Below are 22339 nucleotides of genomic sequence, written 5' to 3' on the forward strand. Positions count from 1 at the left end.
ATTATTTCGCACATCAATTTTTTAGTAATTTTTGTTGCTTGAATTTTTATGTACCGAAAAGAAATATCCTCAAACTATAAAAAAAGAATAAGGAAAGGAAGAGATATAAGAGAAAGAAAAGTAAACCAAGAGGAGAAGATAATGGAAGATTTATCTACGTTTAGATTAGAAATAAAATAGTATAAAGAAGGAAGAAAGAAATAAGAAAGACAAAACATAGAAAAGAAAAAGAAAAATGCAAAGAGAAAAAAACTAAAGCTGCATGTATGCAGCATGCGTAGTGCAGTCAGGCTACAACTAATAGGCTACAGCTACCTACGAGCATGTACGGCACAATCGCAAAATCTATAAAGCTGGCGGTTCCAAATTTATTGGGCCAATTTCTTATGGTGGTCCATCTAATTTCTTCAGGCGATAGCTACTAATTTCACAGCGCGCGAGACATATAGTCGCAGCGGCTCAGGCCGCAAGTGCCCCGGTCCGTGGGCGTCTGCAGCCGCGCGCCTCCCGCCAGCCGCACTGAGCAGCGCCGGCCTGCTAGCCGCGCGAACCCACCAACCGTGCAGGCCCGAGCCATGCCGGCCCGCCATACGTACAGGCCTGTGAGCCCCTTCGGCCTGCCAACTGTGCAGGCCCGCGAGCCGCGCCGGCCTGCCGGGCGTGGCAGCCCGCCATGCGCACAGGCCCGTGAGCGGCTCGTCCGCTAGGAGATCCAGCCCGAGGTGGCTGGGGAGGAACGGTTTGGCCGCCGCCGCCGCCGCCGCCGCCTTCTCTGCAACCACCGCCGATTCGCCCCTTCCCGAGCAGGTCCGCGAAGGGACAAGCAAAATCCGCCTCTCCGCCGGCCGGTCCTGATGTCCGGTCAGGCGGAGCCCCCCTCGCTCCACCCTCTTGAGCTCATCTCCCCCCGCCGCCAACGGTTGACGCCGTGCCCAGAGCGGGTGTAGAAGGCCGAGGGGCGAGTGCGGGGTATACGATGGTCGCGCTGCGGAGCCCCGATCGCAATGCAGAGGGTTGGATTCCACGGTACGTGGCCAACGTGCCCTGGCGCTCAGGCCGGTAGGCAATGCAATGGGAAGCAGAGGCATTGGTGGGCGGTGACAGAGACGGGAGTACAAATTCCACAATCGAATCAAGCGATGGTGAGCAATTCGAATCAAGTGGATGCATTGCAATCCATTCTGACCCTCCGCAGGGCAATGAATTTAGCAACCGCCGTGCGGGGTGGTTGCAAGAGAAAACAAATGGATGACAGTTCCATCTCCGAGAGATGAAGATTGCATCAGAAAAACAGGTGAGGCCCTGTTTAGTTGATGAAAAGTTATTGATTTTGGTACTATAGCACATTTCGTTGTTACTTGACAAATAATGTCTAATTATAGACTAATTAGCCTTAAAAGATTCATCTCCTACTAATCAGTTAGACTGTGTAATTAGTTATTTTTTCAACTGCATTTAATGTTTTATGTATGTGTCCAAACATTTGATGTGACGAGTACTGTAAAATTTTTTTTGGAACTAAAGAGGGCCTAAGAACATCATAAATGCTTACGGGTTCTGATGTTGTCCTTCCGCTAGTGAAAACAAAATTGCTTGCTTCTTCACCGATCCAGAACATGGCCACGGTACTCATTCCCTTTTCCTGTTTGTTCCTCAAACTTCATCCTCACGTGGAAGATGCTGGTGATGAGGAACAAGTTAGCAGACAGGGCGCTAGTGGCCGTCGACATTGTCCAGTGGCCGTCGACATTGTCCGTCGTCTTGTACGTACGTTGGGCGAGGCAAACATTGCCTCTGTTCTTGACATTGGCGCAGCCGCATGGGAGATTACCTGCGAACTTCCTTGCTCGCATGGAGAGCCACGGATAATTACGAACTTCCATGAATGTCGTTGCAGATTTCTCCCATGTCTTTCACGCTCGGTGAAGAACCTTTTGTCGTGTTCTTCTCCACTGATTCTTCTTAATCGGCAAGAACAAGTGCTGTTGGCGAAGTCGAAGAACAAAAACTGTTCTTGCTGCTTGTTGCCCTCTGCACTTTCTTGTCGCTCGAATTCTCTAGAGCAGAAGTACTGATAACGTGTTTAGAGTAATCGGATTCGCGAGTAGACAAATGAAAATGAGAGAGACACAAACGATGAAGGGACATGCATGGTGAAAGGGTGTGAAGCCCTTTGGGAAACAACTGCCACCGGCAGTTACTAAGGTTGATCACCATAAAATTCATTCACAACAATTAACAAACAACAATTAACAAGACCCTCACATCATACAGCGGGCCAAGCGGGTGCTTCGGTCATACGGCGACCGTGGGGTCCTGCGGCTGCCGTGACCTCGAGTCGTTCGACTAATCATGATTAGTCGAGCTTATCAGTCCACTGACCTCGATAAGGGACACCGAGTAGGTCTGAGCGACTAGTTTTGTAGTCGTCCGACTAGTTGTCACCTAATCACGATTAGTCGGACCGATCAGGCAGGAAAATGATCAGACTCAAGATTGTTTTCTGGGTTGTTTGAGTTATGGCCTTCGGCCGGTGGTAGGCTGGCGAGGTGGCCCATTAGGTTTTAGGTGTATAGAGCCTGAGACAGAGCAGCTATTGTTCTAGCTTCTTTCTCTCCTCTGCTTAGTGTTATGTGTTAGTGTTATGTGTATGTGCAGATGTGTATCAACGACCATCATTGTAAGTGAAAATTTGACCATCATTGTTGTCTTCATGCTTGCTTTATATTAAGTAATATATAGCATATATATCATATCGGTCCTGATACACATAGGACAACTATACAGACGACTAGGACTGACTAGACTCGACTAATCGGCCTGATCGACGACTAATCGCGACTAGTCGCCTTATCGGTCCCATGGTGACTAGGTCCGACTAGACAATTTGAAAACATGGCTTATGGTACAAGGAAGCAAAACAAAGTTACCTACTGCTAGCTACTGACTACAAATCAGCTTACCCGTATATTATCAATGTTATCACGGTTCCAAAGAGGCATGAACAAGCGGTTGGCAAAACAAAGGACAAGCTGTAACATGTGTCCGGTTTTAAAATAGTTAGACAGGCATTGGTAAAATGGAAAGTAAGTCAAGCAAAGTTGCAGCCATTACCAAGTTTTGGACCAACTCATTTCCTAGGTAGTGGTCTATTCTGTACAGTTGGTGTTCCTCGAATAGCTCCCCAAGTTGGGCACTTAATTCTTCTGCAGAATCCAAGTCCTTTCCAAAGGGCTTCTCAACAATGACTCTAGTCCATCCAGGGTGAGAAGCTGCACGCACAACACTAATGTGAAGCCCAAATTCTGACAGATGTAGTAGTGCAATTTAGTACAGTAGTATGCTGCTCGATTTTTTGAATCTACATATTACTACTAAGAGGATTTATTTTGCTAAACAGCATGGATGTCTTTTGTATCCCTTCCAAACAAATTCATATTTGACAGGTTGTTTATTTTTCCTAAATTCCAATGGAAGCACTACACAAAGAAAGAAATGAACTGCAGGTAGGAACCAAAGCAAAAAATAGTTATGCTCTCATTACTACAGAAAAACCCAAAAGTTTTGAAGAACAATGTAAAAGTTTATGGTGCTCTAAGGAAAGCAAAAGGAAACAGATGTTGATGAAGCTGAAGCTTTCACTAACTTCGTCATGCTTGTTTGTTCATTAAACAAATAAAATGCAACAGCTTATCAAAATTCTAAAAAAACACATAGAACACGGAATAAACTTACATGGATTCATGCAGTATGTTCTGATCATTTTGCACACTGAAGGGTAGACAGATGGAGGCAATGCCAAATAAAAGAGCCTGCAATAGCTTTCTGATTTGCTTGACGCCTCATACTCTGATATTGCCTTGTTCAATTTCTCAAATCCCTCCCCATTGTCATAAGAACCACTGACATATTTTATCTGAGACACAAATTACCATAATGATGTCTGTGACACATAATTAATTCAGTGTAGTTATAACAAGTTACCAATTGCAAAAATTCTGAAAGATCTTCTTCCGGGGCTCCTTTGAGATATCTGTATGAAAAGAACACATGTGACTGGAGTTCAAAGAGTAAAGGCGCACGCATTTTCAATTTTCATTCACATGCAGCTGCAGAACATCTAGGAATATAAACAACCTTACCCACGAATGCGTTCTCTTAACCCGTCATCAGAAAGATTTGATCTAGCATAACCAAATATATGCACTTCGCCAGACTGTATAAATCCCTGTAACACATGAATATTAACTTCAATAAATATATTAATGAACTTAATAATAATTATCAACCACAGAACTAGACATATTCTTAAAAACAGGAACTACAAAGAGAAACATACAATGGTCTTCTACACTATCATATCTTGAACATGAAAAAGATACAAGTGTGTGTGCTTGTAATTGTGATATGGTCATCCCGAGAAAGTATTGATTACTTGCTAAATAGTGGCTCAACTGGATGTGCACCACAGCTTAAATTTGTCTAAATTGTTGAAGGAATTGTAAGTGTTAAGTGCAGTTAGATACCTGATCGAAAAGGTGGTAGAGTGCTGGGAAAGTTTTCTTCTTGGCAAGGTCACCAGAAGCCCCAAGTACAACAATAGAGAGACACCCTTGTTCTGAAGGAAGGTCTAGGTCTCTAGATAAAGAATTAAAGCTGGTCCGCCTTCATGGTGGTGAAGACCCCCCTGATCCTCCTGACATGATAAACAGGACGAGCCTCTTCTACCTGCTACAATGATACACCTAACCAAGTGAGATGATACGATTGATGTCACCATAAGTATTTTCATACTGCTAATGAAATATCCAACAACAAACAAAATAAGCTAGCAGGGCACATCAATAACTTTTGTAGACTGTAGTTGTTCCATGCAAATGCAATGCCATTTCTTTTGTGCTAGAATGTCAACTACTGCAATCTCAGAACTGGATACAAAAACTGGGCAGGATCAGTTATAAGATCGCACTCCTTTTCATTCCCTTTAAGGGAATTAGATCTAATGGCATATGACTCACGCTTTTTAGGACAACAAAGCACATCAGATTATTGTATCATCCCAAAAGGTAGTCAGCTTATTGTATCCTCGAAAAAGCATCTCAACTCATTCCTCTAGCTGCAGAGATCACTAAAAGCACCATAGCTAAAGGTCAACATAGCAGTATCCACTTAAACCCGAGAGGTCAACTCTAATCTAATCTTATAATATCTAAAGGAGCGGTACAAGTCGTCACTCTTTGGTTTGGAGTTTATGCTTGCTAAACCCACATTAAGGTAAGAAATGCACACGAAGCACACACTTGTGGTCCAGCCTGATTATAGGAGTAGAAATTAAAATTGCAGCATCCCAATTTAATATGCCAAAACCTCCGCTAATTCGGAATTCGTGGCTGCAGCAAAAACGAACCACCTCCTGCCCCACAAGAAAAACAGAGCAACAGAACAATCGGAGGCGAGCACACGAATCCCACGAGTAGAGAAAACCGCTAAAACCCAGACAAACCGGTTTGACAATACCCTCCACCGAAGTGAGGGAAAAAGGATCTGCAACTCAAGCAGCTCAAGATCCGCGGCGAGCAGAGCGGCCGCCGCCGCCGCCGCGTAACCGTTAGCGATTGAGGAGAAGAATCTAGAGCGACATACAACTATACAAGCAGGCAAAGGCGCGGCCCCTTTTGTTCTCGCGGCGAGGAAGAGGAGGCAACGAGGAACAGGCGGCGGGAGTGGAGGCCGGAGAGGGAGATATCACTGACCAGCGGCGAGATTTCTGTGGTGGGAGCGAGCGCCGAGCCGAGCGGGGGGTAGGGAGAGGGAGGCGCTCTGTCGCCGCTTCGGCTGGTCTCCCTCGGCGGCCGCCCGTTTTTATACCGCGACGGCGGCGGCCTCCCCCCGCTGTCGCCTGGCTTCGTCTCCCCCCTCTTCTTTTACCTGCCCGCCACCTACCTACCTTTCCCTCACCTGCGCGACATCGCGTGCCGGGGGCGTTTACGTGATGCCCCCTGTTAATTCCTGGATTTCGCTTGCGATACTGGTGGGTGATCAATTCAAATCGTAGCAGCGACGAGCATTCCGTGGGTTTTGACTTTTGAGCGGATCGGCCGGGGCGTGTCGACGACGTTGACGACAGTCATCTCAGCACGCAGTGCAGGTGCAGCTCGAGCAGCAACGGATTCTGTTTCTGTGTGGTTGGTCAGAAAACCCAACGTTTCTAGGCCCTGTGTAGTTTCCACTCCGTAAACGTAAAAATGACATAAACGCAAAATTTTGCGAAGGAATCTTGCTAATTTGAAGTACTAAATGAAGTCTATTTATAAAACTTTTTTGCATGGATGAGCTGTAAATCACGAGACGAATATAATGAATCTACTTAATCCATGATTTGCAACAGTGATGCTACAGTAATCATCCGCTAATTATTGCTTAACCATGGATTAATTAGCATCATTAGATTCGTCTCGCGATTTACAACCCATCTGTGCAAAAAAAATTTATAAATAGACTTTATTTAGTACTTCAAATTGGCAAGATTCCTTTGCAAAATTTTTTTGCGTTTACATGTAAAGAGAACTAAACAAGGCCCTAAAGAAATGTCTCTGCTAGCCTAGCCTAGCCTTGTTGGCCCGACAGCAACGAAGGGTAGCTGTGGCATGTGAGCACGGGTTCGTCTGATGATGATCAGATCAGAGCACCATCATCCCGAGAAGAAACTCCTGAGGTCATGTTTGATTCCAAATAAATCACTTAGTTATAAGTTAGATAATTTAAAATCAATAATTTATAAGTGTTCGATTGTTAAGTGACTTAAAAGGTGTGGGCTCCACGCGGAAAAGAGAGACTTATAAGTTTTAAGTTGGGATGGAGCTGCTAGTTTTATAAGTTGAGGTGACTTATAAGTTAGAATTGTTTGACAAATTAAATCATTTTTTTCTTCATTTTTAACTTATAAGTAGATAACTTATTTGGAACCAGACAATCATGGCACGCGATAATCGCAGTTGGTACGGGGCCCACATTTTATAACTCCGTCATACTTACTCAACCAATTCATCCCAAGAATCACATCTAACTCCAGCTTGTCTAGAATGAGAAAATTGGCTCGAAAAGTAACTCCCCCAATGAGACTTGGAACCTCACTAGCAAAGTGTCTGGCAATGATTTCCCCACCCGGTGATTCTATATGGTATGGTACTGGTAGGTTTTGCATTTCAAGCTTACTATGCAGCATAAATTTCTTGCTGATGAAAGAAAAAGTTGCCCAGAATAAAAAAGAACACTTGCAGGGTGAGAGTTGATTAGGAGCGTACCCATGAGTACTTCAGCATTCTCCGAAATTTCTTCAGCGGTGGTGTAGTTGAGACGACCACGTTTAGGAGCTTGTTGTGGCTTAACTTCTTGATGCTGTGCTTGAGGCAGAGGAGTATTGGGCCTAGGTGCATTGAAGGCACCGCCACGCCTCGGAGAGGGGCAGTCCCTGGAGATGTGGCCTAGGCCACCACAATTGAAACACGGACCCTTTGCAGCAACACCTGGGTTGTTCCAATAGGCATTGACCGGCCTAGGAGCTTGTCCTTGAGGAGGTTGAGGGTGACGCACAATCCACATAGGACGGGGAGGTTGGGCACTTGGCGCCCGAGGTGGAAAAGGAGAAGGCCCCATACGTGGACGTGAGGAGCTACCGCCAGCAGAGGTAGGAGCAGGACGCTTGTTCTTTGCCTCAAGATTCTTCATCTTGTGCTCAGCTCTGATAGCGATATTCACCAAGTCATTGAAATCTTCAAACTTGGTAGTGGAGAGCTTGTCTTGCAACTCTGCAGAGAGCCCATCATACAGGCGTTCTTGCTTCTTGGCATCGGTGGCCACTTCTTCAGGTGCATATTGGGAGAGAGTGTTGAAGGCATTGACATAGGCCATCACATCACGACTTCCTTGAGTGAGATTCAGAAATTCCTTCTTCTTGATGTCCATGATACCCTTGGGAATATGGAATGAGCGAAAAGCTGTGCGGAACTCCTCCCATGTGAAGCGGTAGTTGGCAGGGTGAGATGCCTTGAAGTTCCGCCACCAAGCCCAGGGGCATCATGCAGTTGATGAGTAGTAAAGAGTACCTTCTCATGTGGCTCACATTCAATAAGACCAAGCTTCTCTTTAATGACATTGAGCCAGAAATCCGCATTCAGAGGATCCTTGGAACCACGGAAGATGGGAGGATTGGTGCGGAAGAAATCCCCAAACCTGTTCACTTGAGGCTCAGCTCTTGGATCATTATTGCCGGCATTGCCCAACTGATTGACTAAGTGCGCCATGAGTTCAGTTTGTCGGGCCAGGACGTCCGCGAGGTTTGGGTGAACTGGAGGATTAGGAAGGGGATCCTCGTTGTTGCGATTGTTATTGCTACCCGAACCATTGGCACCATCCCTTCCAGTTCCCGAACGCAACACCATCCTGTTAATAAACAAAACGGTTAGCGGTCAGGAATGAAAGATGGAGAATGATACTCAAAGGTAGGGTGGAAAGACAATGTGTAGATAAAAATCTAACACATAACCAACACTAGAGCAACATAACTAAGAGAAATGGTAGGTCTGGCCCACTAAGATTAGCAAGAACGAGATCAGCGAAAACTAGACCACGGCACCTTAAATTAGTTAGATGCAGATTCGAAAACCAAAAGAAAGTATGCATGCATGCGAGGTATGAATGCAACATGACGTCTCCTCACATCGTGAGCACGCCTTAACGTTCTAGCACTCACGACCTGAAACAACCACATTGTCCAGCAGCGCTACAACCCTCCTACTAGCACTTAGGACAATGGGTGATTCCCACCTTCTCAACTCCGGTAAAAGGCTCAAAAGGTTTCCGGCAGGTGAAAGGGGTTTCCTACGCTCTCACTACTCATGAAGACAAGAGAGGTTAAGCATATCTTAATTAAACAAGTGAAGCAGGAAGAAAGAATTAGCTCTAAGACAAAGGAAGAAAGCTAGCATTTTACCTTAAGTTTAAATTTTTAACAAAAGTAAATCTTAGTGCAAGTAATCAAATTTTATTTTACTCTCAACCCACTAAGCCAATTTTAAGTTCACTTCATGGAAACTCAGCTCTGATACCCGTTGTGAGAACCGCCCAATTTGATACTATTTTAAACGAACCGCCGGTCATTATCATCCAGATGAGAGTTAACACGTGCTTGCCGGAGAGCGTGCCACGTGTTATCCCACATCTAGAGACACGAATAACCGACACATCATTCATCCAAAATAATATCAAATCTGGTAGTCCCGGTATGTGCTCCAACATACGCCCAGGATCAGCATATGCACATACCGTTTACAATCGAATACATTGCCATTATTCCACAAAGAGCAATTTTACATAACCAGAGTTCATAGCTTAACATTTCAAATTCAATATAGGAGGGTTCAAACTAACTTCCATTAGAAGCCTTGGGCCCACGATAGTCATATTAAACAGAACGTAAAGTTTATTGCATTTACATACTCTCACGAAGCTCGATTACGGTAAAAACTTACTAAAGTAATGATGTCTTGCTCAAGGACATCACTACAGCCACCACGACCTACTCTTCCCCCGCGTTTGGATCAGCGGGGTAGAAGTGGCCGAACACCACTTCGGGTTCACCTGCAACTAGGTTTAGAAAGCAACCTGAGTATAAAAGGTACTCGCAAGACTTACGCGATTACATATACAAGGATCATGCAATGGCTATAGTAAAAGCTTTAAGGTTAAGTAATTATTGCATAAGCATTAGCTCTCTACACTATCACCTAGCAGAATTAATTAATCTTGCCCAACCCCAAACAATTTTAGTTGATTAAGAGAGTAACATAAACTATAACTGTTCATAGCTGAAACATGAACCATTCTCATCATAAACGATAATCTATGAGGAGTTCATGGGTTAAAGAGCGTGCTCATAACCGAGAGCGCGACAATTCAAATTGGTTATAACCTTGCAAGGGTGTACTACTTTACCCACACGACGCAAGGACCAAGCGACTCACCCAACCGGCCAAAGTTGGATAAGGGGGCACTCGCGACAACCGTTCCCAACATGGCTCGATCATTGAACCTCACACCTAGATTACGAGTAGAGACTTAGTTCCACCAGGGACATCTCTAAACTTTCCTACACAAAGGTCCACCTGGGGACACACTAAGCCTCTCTGCATAGCCCGTAGCCACGTATCTAGGACTGCACATCAATGATCAAGTCAAGGAAGGTAATTGGCTTATCCGTTCCATTATATTGGATATGTGGTAGCACGGAAAGGTACTCAAAACCGACGTCGTCCACTCGGTCCTTAATCGATCCAAGCAGACTATGCCCATGTGACTTCAATCTCTAGGCCCTAACATTCCGCTCGAATCTCGATACTGCACTCCACTTGCCCCAGAGGCTCAAGTACGATCAAGGATAATCGGGTAAGTGTCATACTCCAAACCAATCCTTTCTAGCAAGCAAAATGAGTATTCTAAGAAGGGCTAAGCATCTAGTCAGATTAAGTTATTAACTGTCTAACTAGTGCCAAGGATATGAATAAATGAATCAAGGAAGGAGAATGCATCAAAGTAGGTACAAGCATGCAATATATACATAATATATAACCCAACAGTACCCGGTGAGATAGCTAACTAAATCAGATTAAATAGGTGCAAGGAAAATGCTTAGCTGCTTGCCTGGGTTAACTTCAGATTCGACCACGAACGGGACTCCAGGCTCGGGCTCAACGGACTCGGCGGCCTCCACGGGTTCGTTCTCCGACGGCTCGGTCACTAAAATGCATGAATGCGATGCAAGAATTAAGAAACAAACTAAACAACAAGCATAAATCAAGAAACAATTTGAGCATACAGATGACAATGCAAAGAACTCAAGAAAACTGGTTTTGCAGCAAAAGCTTTTTCCTATAAATAACCATAAATAGATCAATTTTCAGCTACTCTAAGCAAGATAAATCAGAAAAGGAATGCAAACTAAACTAAACAAATCCAAGAAAATTATCTTAGCTACAAGGCATGAAAACAAAGCTAACAAAACTGGTTTTGCCATTTTATCACTTTCCTGCAAGAAGTTTTAGAATAAACCATTTTCAGACAAAGTATAAGAAAACAAACTAAAACTTTGATACACAGCAAGGAAGCATGTGAACAAGTTGCACCACTGAAAACTACTCCTCACAAGGAGTCTAACAAAATTTGTTTTGACATTTTTAGAGCAGTACAAAAATACATAAGCATTAAATTTACTTTTGCAAGATAAATCTATAGATAAATCTACAACAAAGTAACATGCACAACAATATTTTTCCTAAGTAGATCTCAGCTAGAGGAACTCAACAAAACAAGTTTCATAATTTTTGGAGCTAAACATGAATTTCTAGGGATTTTACAAGGTTGCTGCTTAAACAAACTCGCTAGAAAACGCTAGGTGTACCCGGACCGGGCCACACCCGCAGGACAGAGGCCGACAGGCGGGCCCAACGGGCAGGCGCCCCACCCAGGCCGGGTCAAGGCAAGGCCGGGCCTTGACCGCGGCGTGGGCGCGGCCACGGCACGCGTCGCGCGCGCGCACGCCGTGCGCGATGGCGGCGGCGGCGCAAGGCGGCGCCGGCGAACCGGAGCCGGAGCGGGGCAAGGGGCAGGGGCATGGCGCGTTCTAGGGCGAGGCATAGCTCACCCCGACGACGGACGGCGAGGAGAGGCGACGACGGGCGGCGCCGGCGGCGAAGCTCCGCCGAGAGCTCTGCAGGGAGGGAGAGGGGGCCGGGTTAGAGGCGGAACGGGTCGAGGACGACGAGGGGGAGCTCCCCGTGCGAGGAATCGAGGAGGAGCTCACCGGGGACGACGAATCGCGACGGCGGGCGGCGAGCAGAGCTTCGGGGGGGGGGGGGCACGGCAATGGCGGGCTAGGGTTAGGGTTTGAGGTGGGGAACGGGCCGGGCGTGGATAAGGAGAGGGGTGGGGAGAGAGTGAAGGGGCGGCATGGCTCGCGAGATTGGCCGGCACGTGGCACGGAAGTCGAGGTTGACCGGCGACGACGACGCGCGGCGCGGCGCCGAGCGAAACAGAGGAGAGGGAGAGGCTGACGAGTGCGGCCCGGCGGGATTTTTATTTTTTTTCCTTTTTTTCCTGGGTTGTGACAAAGGAGGCGGCGCCCTAGAAGGGAGAGTGGGTGAGCATTGCGAGGGCAGCGGTCTCGAAGGCAGACGCAAATGCAAGTGTCGCGAGGGGCAGCGGTCTCGATGATAGAAGGGGCACACATTGAGGCTAAAGAGCAAAGAAAATCTAAAAATTCTTTTCTATTTATATTAAGTTATTATTAATAATCTTATTTCTTCTAATGGATGATTAGATCCTTTTTATACTATATACTATGAAGTACTAGTAGTATTACGGGTAAAAGGGGCTAACCCCGTCGCCATCACCATCGCCTTCTCGGTGTGTGGTTTCCTGATGCTGGTGGTGGTTCTCCTCTCGCTGTCCGATCCGCACGCTGCGGTGCTCGGAAGGAAAAAACGAAGTAGACGACAAGTGCGCGTGGGTCACGTGCGTGCCCGCGGCCAGCTCGGCCTCTTCCTCCCTCTTTGGCCCCGGCGTACTACGTGCTCCTCGATCCACCACGCAATGGAGCAACGGCCCGATCTGCGTCTCTTCATGTACCTATGGTCGTTTGGCGCACGAGCACCACTGCTGTTGCCGTACCATTAGTTAGTTCAACGGTGACCCGTTAACCTGTGTCCTTTTTTTCTCCGAAGAAAAAAGAGGGATCAAGTACAACCCAACTCGCTGTTAAGCGCTTCCCAGGGACCAGACCGCAAAAGTAGATGGATCTACTGAAACTCTGAAGCGGCAGCCAGCAGGCAGCAAGGCCAGCAGCACCGCGGTTTTTCTTCCGAGCGAGGCGGAAAAAGGCCAGTTTTGTTCTTTTGTTCTCGTCGGCTGGTTTGCGTCGGAGTCCACGGACTTTTGGGTATTTGCTGCAGGGGTGTCGTTGCAAAATTCAGCGCACTGGCTGAGACTGGAGGCTTGAAAACGGATTCCTTGCCTCTGTTTGACTTTTGACTACGAGCGCCGGCCCCCAGGAACACATGAACTGGTGGCCGGACGACGGGAGGGCCGGAGGAGTCGTTGCATCCGCCGGCTGCTATCAGCCTATCCTCGTAGCCGACCAACCAACACCCCTGCAAGGCTGCAACGCAAACTTTGCTAGTAGCTTTTACGCCAACAGGCCGGCAAAGCCGTTCAAGCCAACCTTTACCTAGGCTACGCGAAAGGCACGCAGCAGGCTCCTCCCGAGATGCCAGCAAACAAAAACTGTTCAGTGAAAGCTCATGTTCCCTTGGACGAGCAATTGCCAGATCCGTCACGTTTTGCTTCTGCCTACTGGCTGGTGCCTGGATGCCTACCTCGGTCGCCTACGATTCAAGAAAATTGCATCATGCCGATCTCATCATGGTGGACCAGACGTCAGGCCCCCCATCATGCTATTTGCTACATACTGCCCAGTGATGGGGAAGACGGGAAGTGACGACCAAAACGCCAGATAGAATCATTCAGGATTGCAAGATAACATAAACATCGAGCGATAGGGACAGCCACGTATAAGCAGCCTCCCCTAGCCGGCTAAGCCCTCAACCTCAAGAGTCCAAGTCCCAACAGCAGAAACGCTAGCACTAGCAGCAGCCATGTGGGGCCCCTATCCGAAGAAATGCTGGAAGCAAAAGGGAGAAACTATACTTTCTTCAAAAAAAAGGGGAGAAACTATCATGAGGTGGATGCAAACTACAACAATGCTGTCTTCAGCTCAAGCCAATAGTAGTGTAGACGCTTTATGATGTCACATGCTACTGACTTGTTCTTGTCAGAAGCAACACGCACTCATCCGCAGAACACAGCAGTCAGCAGGCCCTAAACATTGAACAGAAACACACATAGTATGTCGCCATTACGCAGAATCTAGCTGGCCCACGGGCCACTATCAGTCGAAGAAAACGCATGGTCGCTGATGAGGGCTCAATCACAATCTTTAAAAGACGAAACCTGACCCTCGAAATAGCACCTCATTCGTCCACGTCATCTATTTTAGATCACCGTCCGATTTTAATTGGACAACCAAAACGGACCCTGAAGCAGTCATCTCCCGAGCATTCTTGAGCTCTCCTCGTCCTCGCTGCGCCTCTGCCTCCTCCGCCTAGCAAGCAAGCATTCTCCGCCCTCGGCTAACCACACCACTCGCACCTTCCACAACCTGTCGCACCGTTTGCCTCCGCGCTCCCTCCACATTCTGCTAGAAGCTCCAGAAGCATGCCGTGCCGCAATACCCCGCACGTCTGCGACTTGGACGCCACGACCACGCAACGTCGAGCACCTCCAGCAGGGCGAAGATGATGGGGCGGCTCACGGGCGGGTAGTGCCCCGGCACGGCGTCGAGGCGCAGCAGCACGACGCACCTCCGAGAACCAGGCCCGCTCCCGCTCGTCGCTGCGGACAGCGTCCACGGTCTCCTGCCACCAAAGCAGCCGCTCTTCCAACCACTTCGCCTCAGCGTTGGCCGCGCGCACGGCCGTGACGTGCCGCCGGACCGGATGCACGTGGAAGCCTGGAAGGCTGCCTGAATCTTGGAAACCGCGGCCGCGTCAGGCGGCGGCTCCTCTCGAGCCGCCTCCTCCGGCGGGGACATGACAGGGGATTTGCTCACGGGATTCGGGGGCGAGGGTACCATTCCTCGACCCGGAAACACCGATCCCGTCCCGAAAATGCGGGGTCATTTTCGTTCCCGCCTTGTAAAAACCTCTCATGAGGACCGTATCTCGTTCCTCGACCCCGTCCCTCGACCCCATTGACCCCGAATCTTTGTGACCGTGGATTTGCTCGGTGGGCGGTGGCCTTGGGCTTGTGGGCCGGCTTGGGGTTGGGGTTGGAATCGACGGCGGCAAAGATGAATTAATAGGTGGAGGCGTAATGGTAGGATCCCATGGGGACCTGGGGATCACGGCGAACAAGGAGAATGCGCTCTCTCTGCAGCTTGTGCTATTTGCTTTGGTCCAGAGTTTGCTTTAATCACTCGACGATTTCCAGAGTTTACCCAAAGAGATGACAGGCGGGGCCAAAGCAATAACCAAAATAGTCAGCTAGTAATATGTGGCTAATAGTTTCATTTTATATCCACGGCTTATAGAGAATAAAGTAAAGCTTCAGAAACAACAGAAATTTTCAGCAATGACTACACGTACCACCAGAAAGATAACTGACCAAATTCTTTTGATGTTCAGTGTCACGTTCCAGGACAGAGACCACATCGCAGCTCCTAGCGGCCAGCTCCCTACACGCGTTCCAGAACATAGACTAAAAAAATTTAGAGAAGGGAAGGTATTTATCTAGAAATATATTTTTCAATGACGTAAATAATTTTCAGCTGCTTGTTCGATAATTGTTCTTAGAAAAAGAGAAGCTAATGTGTTAGCTCTTATTTTCCTTCTCTTCATAGCAGATGACAAAGTGCTATGAACCGAACTTCAGAGAAGAGCTCCCAGTAAGCACGACATGCATATATAATTGAAATACATGTTGCAGCAAAAACTATATTTTGCGGACTGATAATAAAAAACAATAATGTTGCAACAGATCCACATAGAACTTTCCAATCGCAGTTGCTGATGTAAGTGTAATAAAATAATGCTATTAGCTTAAATTATAACCACAAAATGAAATGTAATTTTACCAACATATTGTCAATTGTTTAGAAGCTAGCTAACTGGCTCATGAGATAGCTTGGGTGGGCGCGGCAATGCCGCGCCTAGCGTGTACAGACTACAGAGTAGCCAGTGTGTTTTGGAAAGTATGAGTTTGGGATCAACTTAGTCCAATGAACTCGAAAATTTGAAGGAAAGACAGGCAGAGCAGTTGGGATTTATAAATGAGCTATGTACTGAAATACTACAGCTATAAGTGAGATGACAAAGGTGACAGGACAGCCATTACATTTTGTTTACGAAATCAAAATGTTAATATATCAGCCAAGGCAACAGATGGCTAGAGGGACTTGCAAGATCCAGAGATCTGTAGTTGATTATGAAATGAAACATACCAAACAGGCTGCAAGAGCAAGACAGAAAAAAAAATCAAGAATATCAGCTAGCATGAGAAGATGAAAAATAAATACCTTTTATGGAGCGTAATACAACAGTATTAGCTGACATGGCACGAGCGAAGCCGAAGTCGCAAAGCTGTAAAAGGCAGAAAGCAACCTGCCACAATACCATGGGCTTTAGGCAATCCAGATCTGAAACCCCAAGTTTGTTGGTATATCTTTCAGGCTGACTCGAGCACTTTCAGTTTTGTGGAATGTATTGTGTGCGGCCATAGACAGGCACAACAGGTGCACAGCATTGCACCCTGGAGCGTAACAAACACCAGAGTATTATTTCCACTGTTGCTATGGGGTTTACACGACGCGTAAGGTGGCAAAGCGCTTAGCCAGAGCACAATTCTGACGAGTCGCAACACATCAAATTTACATGCCACTCGGCTCCCACCTACATAATTGTGAACCCACTTCTAATGCCCCAACAGCTCTAGGAAAGTACTACAGCAGTGCAGCCTGTTCAAATCTGAAGTTGCAGAACCATGAATCACGAGTGTTTATAAGCTTGACAGAGTGATTCTGTGTTCAGGGCAGGCAAATACTGGACATCAGGGCGACACCGTCAACCTACGAAAAACAGAGCTATTCCAACGCTGAGTATATGCCGTGCACTTCCAGTGAGGCATCGACGTACAATGCTGCGGCAGCTCTGATCAAATTACTGTCGTCCACGTGATTGGTCGCGTCGTATACGAGAAAGAGTGTGCTGACAAGAACTCTTACGTACGAGACCTTCGCCACAGTCTTGATGCCTTTCAGTCGATCTCCAAGAAGATACGGGCTCAAAAACTGTGCATGAGAAAAGGCAAGTGATGAGAATAGACAAGTAGGAGTATATCGTAATATCTGAAGGGATACTTATTAGTACGAAGAAGCAAGTGCTTACCTCGTCAGTGTAGTAAATGCCAACAAGGACAGAAAAGGCGAACGGTGCAACTTTGTTGAAATCGACTGGTAATTTCTGAAAGGAGCCCCAGAAGGTGTAAGGAACGATCGCCGTGATCACGTTAACACGGAGGGCGACATGATCTAAAAAGCACAAGCGTTCAGATAATTGTTTTATATTGTATACACGCATGCATGCGAGAGAAAGGGCAGGTAACTCACCGAGCAACTCGGTAGAGAACACGATGGAAGATAAGTTGTTCGCCACGAAGCAAACAACAGGTATTGCTGTTTTGACCCAAGGTTTCGAAAACTCTATCCATCTGATACAGATGCTGACTGTACATAAATACCAACGTTTAATTTTCAGCGCATTTAAGTTATAAATTCATACAAATCATACAAATCAGAGGAAAGTCATACAAATCAAAGGAAAATCACTAAGCTGGAGGCAATGCATAATCAGATAAACAGAGGTCAGGTAAAGGATTGGGTTCCACGAATACAACAGAAAAGGAGACAAACTGAATACATGAGCATAATTGTCACACCTGTTTTATGAAGGCAAACCGAATGCATCTCATATGTGCGCCAGGATCAGTTAACACACATATGATTAAACATAAAGTGAATATCACAACTAGTGCAAGCGTAAAGAGAGTATTAAAGACTTTATTACAAAACCGAATGTCTTAAACGAATAAATAAACGTCTATAGAGTAGCAACGGAAACTTCTTCAGCACAGGCAGATGACTGGGAGACATACGCCTAGAAATCCTCGAAGTCTTCTGGAAACTCCGGGCAGTTGTTATTACGGTCTGAGCAGCAAGTATGCGAGGGTGAGTACACTTATGGTTGGTACTCAACAAGTGGTAGGGAAACAACTATAATATATAATATATGCACGGCTAATTCAAGGAATAGCTGACACGGTTTAACTGCACTCAGCAATTTTAGTTGATCACATTTTATTAGCAAGCATTAACTAGATATAAGTATATACCATTAAACCCATAAGATAAGCATATATGAAGATATACAACATAACCATAAGTAAAAACATCGATTTAGATCAACTTCAAGTTCAATTATCATGTGAGGGTCCAAGCCGCTCTTGACCGTGAGCACGGCTAACCGGTTAGTTTTACACTCTGCAGAGGTTGTACACTTTCACCACAATTCGCGTAAAAGCTCCGAAGAACTTTAAACCCAACCATGCAAGTGCGGGCCAAGCACCATATCACACTTCCTTAGGTATGACTGCATAGGGACGCTACGAGGCCTTTACAAAGATTCCCTAACCTATGACAACCCGCTAAGGTTTCAAGTCAAAGCGGTCATAACACTGTCCTAATGAGGTGGTACCTTGCCAAAGGACCATTAAACAATACCAATTGCCCCAAGAGGACCGAGCTATACCCCGTCGATGCATCCCCTCTTGCCCTTTCGGTAAGATTGTCACAAGCTAGAGTTTCTAATTAATCAGCCAAGACCAGAGCCATATGATATTGTGGTTGTATTGTTTTCTTGGGTGGTTCTCCATGTTCCAATTAACACATATGATCTTGATTAACAACATTAAGCCATCATGAACATGAAGTAAACAAGTACAACATTCGTAATATTATCCACCCATAACCAAGGTAAAGCGACTAGCATAGCTACCCAACATGAAATTAAACCCAAGTTGATCAAGGAATAAGGTATACAATACTAGGCATGTCCTTAACTCGGTTCCCATCATATTACAGACTCATGCATGAACATAAAAGTAAATGTGATAGATTTAGTGATTTCATGGGTCAAAAGTATGATCAAGGGTCCACTTGCCTTCCTCAAACTGCTGCTGGTCCGGTCCTCCGAAGTCTTGATCCTGCTGCTGCTCCTCGAACTGCTGATCGTCTAACGCACCAAACACGCACATGCACGCAAACAAGTACAAGTAATAAGAAACAGTACACCAAACAACATAAACAGTACAAAAAGAGGTTACTAAACTATACTACTCGTTGCAACGATCGCGTGAGCGTAAAGATCATCGAAAACGGATCTAAAACGAGAAAGTTATGGCTAAAACAAGATCTAAGGGCTAAAACGTAAATAAACCTTATACTCAGGGGCTAACTCATGAAAACAGGGGCTGTTTCGTAAATATTTTTCAACAGCAGAGGACGGCGGGTTAAATTTGATAAAACAGAGGGACTCTTTTGCAAAATTTCCTTGGGTTGACCGTTTTCTGTCTGGTTGACCTGGATGGGATCTAATCCGGGCCGTTTGATTTAGATCCGACGGCTGCGAGCGGATTGGGGCGGACAGCGGCGGCGCTGGACAACCCGCGGCGTGACGAACGGCGGCCTGCGGCGGCGAGATGGCCGGACTTGGCCGTTAACGACCGTCCGGGCTTGGTTTAGACTCGGATCTTGGACTGGGAGCACGCGCGCGAGCACGCGAACTCCATGGCAGGGATTGTGAGGGACATAGGCGAGCGGAGCGGGCGTGCGGCGGCGCATGGCGGAGCGACGGCGGCGCTTGCTCCGACGAGCTAATGCGGGCGCGAAAAAGCAAGACAGAGGGAGAAAAAGGGATCGAAGAGCATCACCACCTTGATGCGAAGCTCCTGGAGGGCTCGAAAGCGGCAGGGGCGCGACGGAACGACGGCGCAGCGTTGACCCGAGCTCGAGCTTGCGGCGACGCGAGCTAGGGTTTTGCGAACGCGCGAGGCGGCGGCTGCGGGTTTGGTGGGTTCAAGGGGGGTCTCGGGTTCCTTTTATAGGGGCGGAGCGCGGCCTTGGCGTGCGGGCCCAGGGAAACACGGCGGCGCGGGGATCTCGGGCGGAATCGACCGGGAGTCCGGCTCGGACGGGGAAGGAAGAAGATCCCGACGGGCGGGGCCCGCCTGGTGGTGAGACAGGGAGGGGGGAGGGATGCCCTGGGCCGAGCTGGGCCAGGAGACGGGGAACGGGCCGGCGTGGAAACTTTGGGCCGGGAAGAAGAAAAAGGAGAGCGAAGGCCTGCTGGGCTGAAAGGGTCAGGGGGAGAAAGAAAGCCCTTTTCATTTTTCTGAAATGATTCAAACTCTTTTAAATTTAAAATCAAACTCAAGGATTTGAATTTAAGTTGAACAACAATCAAAATAAAGATGCAAACCAGCATGAAATGCACACACCTATTTTCCTTATATTTATTTTATGGCTAAATAATTTATTTGATTCCCGACAAATGCTCTAAATTCAACAGAAATTAAATAAAACCTTATCGCACCTTTAACAAATCCTAATTAAATTTATTTAGGCTCCTAATTTGAAAATACGGGTGTTACAAACCTACCCCCCTTAAAAGGAATCTCGTCCTCGAGATTCGGCTGGGCTAGCAAAGAGCTGCGGGAATTCTGCCTGTAACTCATCTTCTCTTTCCCAAGTAGCCTCATCCTCTGCGTGATGACTCCACTGAACTTTACACATCCGTATCCTCTTACTCCGAGTAATTCTCTCTAGTGTATCCAAAATTTTGACCGGATACTCAGTATAAGTCAGATCATCCTGCACATTCAGTTCCTCCAGTGGCAATTTCTCCTCTGGCACCCTCAAACACTTTCTCAACTGAGATATATGGAACACATTGTGCACATCGGACAATCGGGCAGGTAGTTCTAGCTCATAAGCTACTTCACCCTTCCGGGCCAAGACCTTGAATGGTCCGATGTAACGAGGTGACAACTTCCCCTTAACTTTGAATCTGCGCAAACCTCTGATAGGTGACACTTTGAGATACACAAAATCTCCTTCTTCAAAGATCAACTCCCTACGTCCCTTGTCTGCATAGCTCTTCTGCCTCGACTGTGCCACTTTCAGATTCTCCCTGACAATCTGTACTTGTCGTTCGGCCTCTTTGATGATCTCTGGGCCGAACAATTGGCTCTCTCCCGTCTCACTTCAATATAATGGAGTCCTGCACTTCCTTCCATATAATGCCTCAAACGGTGCCATTTTTAAGCTGGCCTGATAACTGTTGTTGTAGGAGAATTCCGCATACGGCAAACTCTTATCCCAGCTGCATCCGTGCTTTAGAGCACAAGCTCTGAGCATATCCTCTAACACCTGATTGGTCCTTTCTGTCTGCCCATCTGTCTGCGGGTGATAAGCTGAGCTGAAGTTCAGCTTCGTATCCATTGACTCATGCAACTTCTGCCAAAACCGAGACGTGAACTGAGTCCCTCTGTCGGACACAATCTTCTTAGGTACCCCATGTAGGCAGACAATCCTGGATATGTATAGCTCTGCAAGTTTGGCTCCCGAGTAAGTAGTCTTCACTGGAATGAAGTGAGCTACCTTTGTCAACCTATCCACAATAACCCATATGGAATCATAGCCATCTTTTGTACGTGGTAACCCCACAATAAAATCCATACCAATTTCTTCCCATTTCCATTCTGGTATTTTCAATTGTTGCAACAAACCGGCTGGCCTCTGATGTTCTGCCTTGACTCTCTGACACACATCACATATGGCCACGTGAGCTGCAACGTCACGCTTCATACCATACCACCAATATCTTTCCTTCAAGTCCTGGTACATCTTGGTGCTGCCTGGGTGAATCGAGTAGGCGGAATCATGGGCTTCCTTTAGAATCTTTTCTCGCAGATGATCCACCTCTGGCACACATATCCTCTTTCTGAACCACACGGTTTCATGTTCATCCTCAGTAAAATCAGGTGCCTTGCCTTTTTCTATCAGCTCCTTGATCTCCTTGATCTTATCATCCTCAAGCTGACCATTCCGTATCTCTTGCTCAAGAGTCGGCTCGACTTCTATAGTGATTCCCTCAGTGTGACCAACAAAACCAAGATTGAGTTTCTCAAACTCCCAACACAATTCTTGAGGCATCTGCCTAACTCTCATTGCATTTACATGGCCCTTGCGGCTCAAAGCATTTGCAACCACATTAGCTTTCCCTGGATGGTAGTGTATCTCCAGGTCATAATCCTTTATGAGCTCTAACCATCTTCTCTGTCTCAGGTTGAGATCATTCTGAGTGAAGATGTACTTCAGACTCTTGTGATCAGTATATATCTGACATCTATGTCCCAACAAATAGTGTCTCCATATCTTCAAGGCATGTACCACGGCTGCTAATTCCAAGTCGTGAGTGGGGTAGTTCTGCTCATGCTTCCTCAACTGACGAGACGCATAAGCAATCACATGTCCCTCTTGCATCAGCACACAACCTAATCCTTGCCGGGATGCGTCACAATATATATCAAAGCTCTTGTGGATATCCGGCATAGCCAA

At 46.6% G+C, this 22339-nt stretch overlaps 1 protein-coding gene across 1 annotated transcript; it reads right to left on the reverse strand.

Annotated features, from left to right (window-relative positions):
* Positions 1–1433: 1433 nt before the first annotated feature.
* Positions 1434–4667, reverse strand: LOC120682260. Its single transcript, XM_039964085.1, has 7 exons — positions 4527–4667; positions 4143–4228; positions 3985–4033; positions 3736–3916; positions 3115–3272; positions 2964–3032; positions 1434–2071 (listed from the first exon to the last, which is right to left on the reverse strand). The coding sequence occupies exons 4-7, from the start codon at positions 3761–3763 to the stop codon at positions 1667–1669; spliced, it is 660 nt and encodes a 219-aa protein (XP_039820019.1). The 5' UTR covers positions 3764–3916; positions 3985–4033; positions 4143–4228; positions 4527–4667; the 3' UTR covers positions 1434–1666.
* Positions 4668–22339: the final 17672 nt, after the last annotated feature.

This window comes from Panicum virgatum, chromosome 7N (genome assembly GCF_016808335.1).
Source record: "Panicum virgatum strain AP13 chromosome 7N, P.virgatum_v5, whole genome shotgun sequence".
NCBI lineage: Eukaryota > Viridiplantae > Streptophyta > Magnoliopsida > Poales > Poaceae > Panicum > Panicum virgatum.

Coding starts and splice junctions, on each gene's coding strand:
- LOC120682260 (XM_039964085.1), bottom strand. CDS start 3,763: ATGATCAGAACATACTGCATGAATCCAT. Junction 3,273..3,735: donor AACATACTGCATGAATCCAT/GTAAGTTTATTC, acceptor TTGTGCGTGCAG/CTTCTCACCCTGGATGGACT. Junction 2,072..2,963: donor ATAACATTGATAATATACGG/GTAAGCTGATTT, acceptor ACACGTTATCAG/TACTTCTGCTCTAGAGAATT.